The sequence below is a fragment of the Physeter macrocephalus genome, chromosome 14 (assembly GCF_002837175.3).
Source record: "Physeter macrocephalus isolate SW-GA chromosome 14, ASM283717v5, whole genome shotgun sequence".
Taxonomy (NCBI): Eukaryota; Metazoa; Chordata; class Mammalia; order Artiodactyla; family Physeteridae; genus Physeter; species Physeter macrocephalus.
Genome location: NC_041227.1, coordinates 20114087 through 20123785, shown reverse-complemented (window position 1 = coordinate 20123785; position 9699 = coordinate 20114087). Strand labels below are relative to the sequence as shown.

The window sequence follows — 9699 nt, the reverse complement described above, 5'->3', positions numbered from 1 at the left end:
TGCCTTCCTTTCCTCCCCTCCAACCTCTGAGGAGCACTGATTGAGCACCTGCTGTGTGCAGCCCTTTAAATCCAGTGTATGGCCTGCTCACAGCTCCTCCAAGGAGGCCCTCTTACCCCTGTGTTACATATGAAGAAGCTGAGGTAAGGTGAGCTACCCAAGGTCGCAGGGCTGGGAAGCGGCGGCACTGGGACCGGAGCCCTGGTCTGGAGGACTCGGAGTGCGGTGCTCGGTCCCTCACGCTCCCCTCCCTCTACGCAATACCCAGCTCGGGCTTCGAGGCCTTTCACTTCCTTCCAAGCTGGTTCTCAGCCCTGATTTTTGTCTCAAGGTCCCTGGCTCAGTCTTCAGTGTGGGGAGGTCCTCCCCCAGGGCAGCGGCTTGGCAGCCATATTGTGCACACTAGCCATCTGGGTGACCCAGAGAGGGTCCCCCAGGCCACGCCGCCAGGCCCAGACAGAGGAGAGACTGGCATGAAGCAGCCCCCTGACCTGCTCAGATCGGGGCCAGGCACTGTGCTAAAAGGACGTACTGTTACTAGCGACCTTTACAGATGAGCAGACAAACTTGGAGGAGGGACTGGGAAGTGGGCGGCCTGAGCTCTGGTCTTGTCAGATGTACCAGGGTGGGGCTGCTCAGTGCTGCCTCTCAGTGGCAGAGAGATGAACTGCAGAACAGTGGGGGACAGCCAGTGCCAGAGAAATCAGACCCAGAAGGCAGAACCACAGCCACGGTGGACCCCTGGGGAATCGGGACAAAAGAAAAGTATAGTGAACACTGATGTACCTACCATCCAGCTTCCAGGAAGTCCTTAGATAAAGGGATTGGGGTGGGGGTTCAGGGAGGGAGAAGGGGTGCTTAGGGAGGAGAATGATGCCCAGAGCCAGAAGTCTCAACCTACACACACCACATACCACACACACAAACACACACCACACACACGCACACACAGACACAGGGCTCCCAGGCTCCACTGCTGGCTGCTCTGGGGCTGTGGCCCCGACCATGGTGGGGGACCGCAGGCAGGCGGCCATCCACCCCCTCTCCCGCCCCTGCTTCTGTTCCTTCCCCTTTTCTACATTCCACTGACTTGCGCTTCCCCAGCTGCCTCATTTATAGGTCCCTGGTTCCCCCCGAAGGCCTCGAGGTTTTGGCAGCTCTGCAGGACGAAGACATGGCCAGGGGCCCTGATGACACGCGGAGGTGGGCCACCCTGGTGGTGCTGGCCGCCCTGGGCACAGCTGTGACAGAGACCACCAACCCCGGCGTCGTGGCCAGGATCACCCAGAAGGGCCTGGACTACGGTAACTGGATGCCTTCCTTTCCTCCCCTCCAACCTCTGAGGAGCACTGATTGAGCACCTGCTGTGTGCAGCCCTTTAAATCCAGTGTATGGCCTGCTCACAGCTCCTCCAAGGAGGCCCTCTTACCCCTGTGTTACATATGAAGAAGCTGAGGTAAGGTGAGCTACCCAAGGTCGCAGGGCTGGGAAGCGGCGGCACTGGGACCGGAGCCCTGGTCTGGAGGACTCGGAGTGCGGTGCTCGGTCCCTCACGCTCCCCTCCCTCTACGCAATACCCAGCTCGGGCTTCGAGGCCTTTCACTTCCTTCCAAGCTGGTTCTCAGCCCTGATTTTTGTCTCAAGGTCCCTGGCTCAGTCTTCAGTGTGGGGAGGTCCTCCCCCAGGGCAGCGGCTTGGCAGCCATATTGTGCACACTAGCCATCTGGGTGACCCAGAGAGGGTCCCCCAGGCCACGCCGCCAGGCCCAGACAGAGGAGAGACTGGCATGAAGCAGCCCCCTGACCTGCTCAGATCGGGGCCAGGCACTGTGCTAAAAGGACGTACTGTTACTAGCGACCTTTACAGATGAGCAGACAAACTTGGAGGAGGGACTGGGAAGTGGGCGGCCTGAGCTCTGGTCTTGTCAGATGTACCAGGGTGGGGCTGCTCAGTGCTGCCTCTCAGTGGCAGAGAGATGAACTGCAGAACAGTGGGGGACAGCCAGTGCCAGAGAAATCAGACCCAGAAGGCAGAACCACAGCCACGGTGGACCCCTGGGGAATCGGGACAGGACCAAAGGGACCTGGTATCCCACCCCTGAATTCCTACCCCAGCCCAGGCAGGACACCTCTGAATCCCAGGGGTGCAGACGGAAGCTTCCCCATGAGCTAGGAGAAAGGATTACGTCCCTGCTCTATACCCAGAGCTGGGGTGGTCCTGAAGTCTTCCAGAGAGCAGAGGCTCGGGCTGGGCCTTTAAGCCTGGAAGTCTTCATGTTCTGTCACAGCAGCCTCGGTTCCCCCTTCTACTCACACCCCGTGCGGCAACCGACGAGTGCTGGGAAATACAGCAAAGCTGCTCATTCCCCCGCTTTACGTACGCTGTTCAGTGGTTCCCTAGTGCCCTCAGTGGATGTCTTGGGCTCGGCATTAGAGACCCTTCAAGACCTGGCCGCTGCAGACCCACAGATCGTGGCCATCCCACATTTTCTTTTCCCTCCGGGCAGTGACAGTCTATGCATTGTTTACTTTTGAACCCCCAGAAGGCCTATCCCAGGGCACAGGCTCTGAGACCAGGAGGCCTGGATTCAAATCCTGCCTCCGTCGCCTGCCAGCTGTGTGGTCACCTTTCTGAGTCTCAGCTTCCTCACCCGTGAACTGGGAGTCGTAACAGGACCTACTACCCAGGATTGTTCAGATTCAGTAACTTAGTATGTGTATAGAGCCCAGAACTGTGCCTGGAACAGAGTAAGAGCTTGATAACTGCTATTATTATTATTACTATTATTATTCTTACTACTTCCTAACTGGCTCCTGGGATCCCTCATCCTACTACTTACTCTTCTCATTTAACGTGTTTGCCTTTTAACTGGTCTTTCGATGCTGTTAACCACGTAATAACTGATGGCAGAATTCCTGACCCTGGAACATTCATTCATTTATTCCTCCAACAGGTATTAAGTTCCAGTCACTGTGGTAAAGATAGGGGACGTCTGTGACATCTACCACTGACCTTGGGGGGCTTACATCTAGTAGGGAAGCGAGATAGTAATAAAAAAATCACATGGGCTTCCCTGGTGGTGCAGTGGTTGAGAATCCGCCTGCCGATGCAGGGGATACGGGTTCGTGCCCCGGTGCGGGAAGATCCTACATGCCGCGGAGCGGCTGGGCCTGTGAGCCATGGCCACTGAGCCTGTGCGTCTGGAGCCTGTGCTCCGCAACAGGAGAGGCCACAACAGTGAGAGGCCCGCGTACCACAAAAAAAAAAAAAAAAAAAAAAAAAAATCACATGAATAAATGCATAATTACAAACGGTAATGGGAGCTCCAAAAGAGATGCCCACAGCATCATGAGAATGATAGCAAGGGGGATTGCTCTCATCTGATGAGTCAGGGAAAGTTCCTAGAGGAAGTGATGACCAGAACGACCAGGTGAAGATGAGAGGAAAGGGTTTCCTAGGCAACAGGAATGGTACACGCAAAGGTCCTGTGGCGAGACAGTCTGAAAGCCAGAGAGATAGAGTATCTGTGAGGGCAGAGCACAGAGCAGATGTTCAATAACACCCGCAGGATGCATGACTGGGTATTTGGAAGGGGTGATATTTTAAACTAGGGGTTGGCAAATGACAGCCTATAGGCCAAATCTGGACCAACACATGTTTTTGCATGGCCCAGGAACTAAGCATGGCCTTTACAGTTGGAAAAAATCAAAAGAAGAATCCTATCTCACACCATGTGAAAATGATATGAAATTCAAATTTCAGTGTCCATCAATAAAGTTTTATTGGAACACAACCATACCTATTCATTGACGTATTGTCTACGGCTGCTTTTGTGCAATAAAAGCAAAGCTGAGTGGTTGTGACAGACAGTAAGACCCACAAAGCAGAAAATATTTGCTCTGGGGCCCTTGACAAAAACCTTAGCTTGAGCCCTGCTTTAGATCTTTCCAGTCCCAACGTCCCTGCCATGAACGGGCTACACACCTCTGACCACTGATCCCGCTCTTTCCCCTCAGCCTGCCAGCAGGGAGTGGCTACTCTGCAGAAGGATTTGGAGAAGATCACAATTCCCACTTTCTCAGGAAGCTTTAAGCTGAAGTTCTTTGGGAAAGGGAAGTATAGCTTCTACAGGTAAGGTCCGTCAAGCTCAGTCCTCAGTGTGCAGGACTGTAGTGTGTTGGGGCCACCAAGACCTAGACTCACAGAGCCACAGACTCCTAAACTCAGAGACATTAGGATCCCAAAGCTAATGTTTACACCATCCCGAGGGGATCCAATCCCCCAAGCTGCATGTGGAGGAAACCACACAAACGGTCTTTCAGGCACTCACCATGACGCCTGCGGGGATGTCACGAGCCCCCAGACTCTGTGCCAAGCCCACATGTTAATTAGGATTAGGGGTGGGGGTGAGGTTTCAAGGACATACAACCTAATCCAAAATGGCCTAAACCAGAAGGTACTGGCGCACAAGTCCCTAGAATTGTCTGTCTTCAGGTTCACCTTGAGGAAGGCTCAAATGTCACTGGACCCTGTTTCTCTCCTGCCACCTCCCAGCACCGCTTCCCTCGGGAGGGCTAATTCTTGGGTAGGGCCTCCCCATGAAGCACTCACCAGCATCTTCTCAGCACTCCCAGCCCTGTGGGAGGAGGGCACCTTCTCCTAACAGCTCAAGCAAAACTCCTAGGATTCACTCTGATTGGTCCGTCTTAGGTTATGTACACACTCCTGGACCAATCACTGTGGCCAGGGGGATAGAAGACACGAAGGAGCTTGTGCTGAAGTCTCAAGCTCCACCCCCTGAAGATGGCGGTGAAGTCAACTTTTTTTGGAGCAACACGGACTAGATGTGGGGAAGGGTTCCTCCAAAGTAAAATGGCAGTTCTGTTATCACAAGAGAGGGGTATGGGTACTGGGGAGAAAAATCCATAAATGTCCTCTAAAGAATTTTATGCACTCACTCATTCAACAAATATTTTTGAGCACCTACTATGTGTCTGACTCATCAGGCTGTGCTACAATAGTGAAAAAAAGGCAGACACATTCCACCCTTTACAGAACTCGTAGTCACTGGGATAACATTTGTTATCTTCACCGATCATCACACACCCTGCAAGATAGAGATTACTGTGTTCATTTTACAGCACGAGGAAACTGAGGCTCAGGATGATTAAGTGATGTGCCCAGGGGTCACACAATAGTAAACTGAAGAGCAGGGTTCAAATGCAGATTTGTCTGACTTCAAAGCCTAGCCACAGAGCTCCCCAGGCTGCTCTCATAGCTTCTGGGTTCTTTTGGAATAACTGAGGTAAAGGGCCAGGATGGAGGGGAATGAGTCTGCACTGACCATTGGCTGAGTCCTTGTGGGGACACTTAGAGACTAACTGATCATTTCTTCTTTGCAGCTTGGTTATTCATGAATTCAAGCTTCCCACTTCCCAGATAAGACCGTTGCCTGATCAAGGCCTTGATCTCTCCATCAAAGATGCCAGTGTCAGGGTGCGTGGAAAATGGAAGGCACGAAAGAATTTCATGTGCGTTTCCAGGCTCAGTGTTTGTTGAGTGTGTGGGTGAGCTCTTGGTGATATTTGGAGGAGATGAGAGCCAAGGTCTCAAGAATGCCCAGTTTTTGCCTGGCCCATTACCATTTGCCCCCTCAGAGTTCCTGGGGGAACTTTTCACAGAAGAATTTTCAACATAACCCTTGGTTAATAGCTGAGAATTTTCCCACATCTCAATGCAGGGCACGGGCAAGGCTGAGTTGGTGCATGTGGCTTAGGATGGAAGGCTAAGTGGGACCTTTAGTTTACCCCTGTGTCAGTTAGCTATCTCTCTGTAACAAACCATCAGTGACCGAAACTCAGTGACCTGAAACAAGTCATATATCATCACTTAAATATCTATGTGTTGGCTGGGGTTCCCTGATGTAGGGTGACCTCAGCTGAGGTAGCCCTGCTACACATGTATCTCCTCCTCCTCCCTGGACCAGTGGGCTACCCAGAGCATATTCTTAGTGATGGTGGAGGTGCAAAAAGGGAAACCAGAAACATGCAGGTCCCCTTAAGGCCTGGGGGGGACTGAACTGGCCCATGGTCACTTCTATTCATATGCCATTGGCCAAAGCAAGTCATGTGGTCAAATCCAAGGTCAAGAGCATGAAAATACACACATATCCCCCCAAGGTAGACAATGGTGAGGGTATGGATGCAGGGAGGGGTGAAAATTGGGGCAGATCATCCAAACTACAGCTCTGAATCTAAATATTGAGCTCTCACTGCAGTGACTCTGTGCAACAGTGACAGTGGCTCAGACTGACCTGTCAGTTTATCAACTTCCCCTTTGCGGTGAATCCAGGGAGAAAACAGACACTTTGGTGAGGAGAGGGGCATGAGTCTGCCTTCTGTTACAAGGACTGCTGGGTCTGTCCATTCCCCACAACAAGAATTGCTTACTTCTTCACTTGGGCTCTTTCACATCTATCATTTCACTTACTGATATCACACACACACACACACACACACAATAATAACAATACTTCCTCACATTATAGAAGAGTTGACAACACACACAAAATAATAACAATACTTCCTCACATTATAGAAGAGTTGACAAACTACATTCACACCCACTGTCTTCTCCCAAACTCATTTCATCCCTGAGGGAGGAGTTATTAACCCCATTTAATGAATGAGGGCATTAATTAAAGTCATTGGTCCCCCAAACTCAGCTTTCTAGTGGCAAAACTGGTGTCGCACTGCTGGTCCAGGGTCTGGGTAAGGAAACTGAAGCTCAGAGAGGTTGAGAAACACTCTTGGTGCCACACAGCACACAGCCAGAGGCTGAGGCAGTGGGTAAGAGCAGGGTTCTGCCAGGCAGACATGGGTTCAAACTTCGGGTTGGAATCCTGGCTCTTTCACTCAGCTGCTGTGTGACCTTGGGCAAGCTGCCTTCCCTCTCTGAGCTCCATCTCCTCACCCAGAGTGGAGATAATAGCAAAACCTGCCTTCCAGCATTGGTGTGAAGTCTGAATGGCAGCGAGAAGAAAATGCTTGCTCCAAGTCTTTTCTTTCTGTTTCCCTTCAGCAAAGTCAGCGGCAAATTTGACCTGAATGTGGAGGGCATCTCCATTTTGACTGGTCTCAAGCTGGGTTATGACCCCACCTCGGGCCACGCCACCGTCGCCTGCTCCAGCTGCAGCAGCCGCATCAACAGTGTCCGCGTTCGCATCTCGGGCAGCAGCCTGGGGTATGATCTCCTGGGGCTGTGGATGGGAGGAGGGACAGGATTGCCTTAGTTATTCTTTTTTTATATAAATTTATTTATTTATTTTTGGCTGCGTTGGGTCTTCGTTGCTGTGCATGGGCTTTCTCTAGTTGTAGCGAGCGGGGGCTACTCAGCTGCGGTGCGCGGGCTTCTCATTGCGGTGGCTTCTCTTGTTGCAGAGCACGGGCTCTAGGCACGCAGACTTCAGTAGTTGTGGCGCACGGGCTTACTTGCTCCGCGGCATGTAAGATCTTCCCGGACCAGGGCTCAAACCCGTGTCCCCTGCCTTGGCAGGTGGATTCTTAACCACTGTGCCACCATGGCAGTCCCTGTCCTAATTATTCTTGTATTAGAAGACACATTCCAAATGCCACTTCTATGCCAGGCCTCAGGTGTAAGGGGCATCTACAGATGGAACACACAACATCCCTGCCTTGAAGAGTCACTTGCTCATTCAATATTCATTCAGCAAACTTTACTGAGCACTTATTATGCTCCAGGCTGTGCACTAAACACTTTAAGTGCACCAAGTTATACAGTGCTTACCACAAGCCTGCAAGCATTCATCTCTCCATCCATCCAAAGAATATCGACTAAGAATCTGCTATGCACCAGGCTTGTGCGTCTTGCTCAGGAAATAGCAGTGGTCACTAAAATTTGGCCTTGCTAACAGCGACTGGAGGCTTACTGCATGCCTGGCACTGTTTCAAGCATGTTCCTTATCTCATTCAATCCACACAATGACTCTGTGCAGTTAGTCAATTATTACCCCATATTCAGAAGAGAAGATCAAGGTGCAGAAAGAATAGAAAATAACCTGAGTTTTCATACCTAGTGAGTATTGAGAAGGGATTGGGATTCAGCCCAGGACTTGCCGGCCCCAGAGTCTTAGCTACACAGTCCCTGCTCTTTTGAAGCTTCCAGCCTGTGGGGAAGACAAACCTTAATCAAATCATTGCATTAATGAATGGCTCACAATAAGTACTGAGAAAAAGAGGCACAAAGTGCAATGAACACACAGAACTGGAGGATCTGACCTAGTCTGGGGGCTGGCCATTTCATTTTCTTTGATGAAATGACATTTCAATTGAGATGAAAAGAATAAGTAGGAGTTAATTAACTTGGGGACAGTGGGTCTTTTAAGCAGAGCGAACAGCATGTGCAAAGGCCCTATGGTGAGAGGAAGCACAGGACACAGGAGGATACGGCAAAGCAGTGTGGCTGGAGTACAGAGAGAGGGAGTGGTGAGGAACGAGGCTGAGATGGGATGGGGGTCCAGCCGTGCACCTATTGAAGAAATAACCTCAGAAACAGGTCACTGCACACAGGGGAAGAAGTGTCTGATGGGGGTGTACAGAGTTGGAGCCCAGGGATGAGGGAGTTTAGGTTTATTTGGAAAAGGGAGGAAGGCTTCCTAGATGAGGCAGCCTTCGGAATGCATCCCAGGGACACCTGGGAAGCCTCATGCATGTCCCCACGTGTCAATTTCCAGGTGGCTGATCCAACTCTTCCACAAAAAAATCGAGTCTTTGCTCCGAAACAGCATGAACCGCAAGGTACGAGGGGCTCAGAGTCTCACCTCCTGGCAGAGCGGGTGGGGTCTTCTGTGTCCACATACCTCACGCATCGCTGGACACTTCTGCTCTCACCCAGACCTCTTTTTTTTATATATATCTTTATTGGTGTATAATTGCTTTACAGTGTTGTGTTAGTTTCTGCTGTACAACAAAGTGAATCAGCTGTATGTATACATGTATCCCCATATCCCTTCCCTCTTAAGCCTCCCTTCCAGCCTCCCTATCCCACCCCTCTAGGTGGTCACAAAGCATCGAGCTGATCTCCCTGTGCTATGAAGCAGCTCCCCACTAGCCATCCATTTTACACTTGGTAGTGTATATATGTCACCGCTACTCTCGCACTTCGTCAGAGCTTCCCCTTCGCCCCCTGTGTCCTCAAGTCCGTTCTCTGTGTCTTTATTCCTGCCCTGTAACTAGGTTCATCAGCACCATTTTTTTAGATTCCACATATGTGTGTTATTTGTTTTTCTCTTTCTGACTTACTCCACTCTGTATGACAGACTCTAGGTCCATCCACCTCACTACAAATAACTCAATTTCGTTCCTTTTTATGGCTGAGTTCCCTTGTATGTACATGCCACATCTTTATCCATTCATCTATCAATGGACATTTAGGTTGCTTCTATGTCCTGGCTATTGTAAATAGTGCTGCAATGAACATTGTGGTACATTTGTCTTTTTGAATTATGGTTTTCTCAGGTTATATGCCCAGTAGTGGGATTGCTAGGTCATATGGTAGTTCTATTTTTAGTTTTTTAAGGAACCTCCATATTGTTCTCCATAGTGGCTGTATCAATTTACATTCCCACCAACAGTGCAAGAGGGTTCCTTTTCTCCACACCCTCTCCGGCATTTGTTGTTT

The 9699-nt window shown here is 50.6% G+C and overlaps 1 protein-coding gene across 1 annotated transcript in view; it reads left to right on the top strand.

Moving 5' to 3' along the window:
• The first annotated feature begins 1174 nt into the window (after positions 1 to 1174).
• The window catches only part of BPI (bactericidal permeability increasing protein), a 30105-nt gene continuing 21580 nt past the window's right edge, over positions 1175 to 9699 (top strand). Inside the window, exons 1-5 of the mRNA XM_007116728.2 lie at positions 1175 to 1304; positions 4017 to 4131; positions 5403 to 5531; positions 7081 to 7242; positions 8753 to 8816. Coding sequence (XP_007116790.1) covers positions 1175 to 1304; positions 4017 to 4131; positions 5403 to 5531; positions 7081 to 7242; positions 8753 to 8816 — 600 coding nt within the window. The remainder of the gene's footprint in view (positions 1305 to 4016; positions 4132 to 5402; positions 5532 to 7080; positions 7243 to 8752; positions 8817 to 9699) is intronic.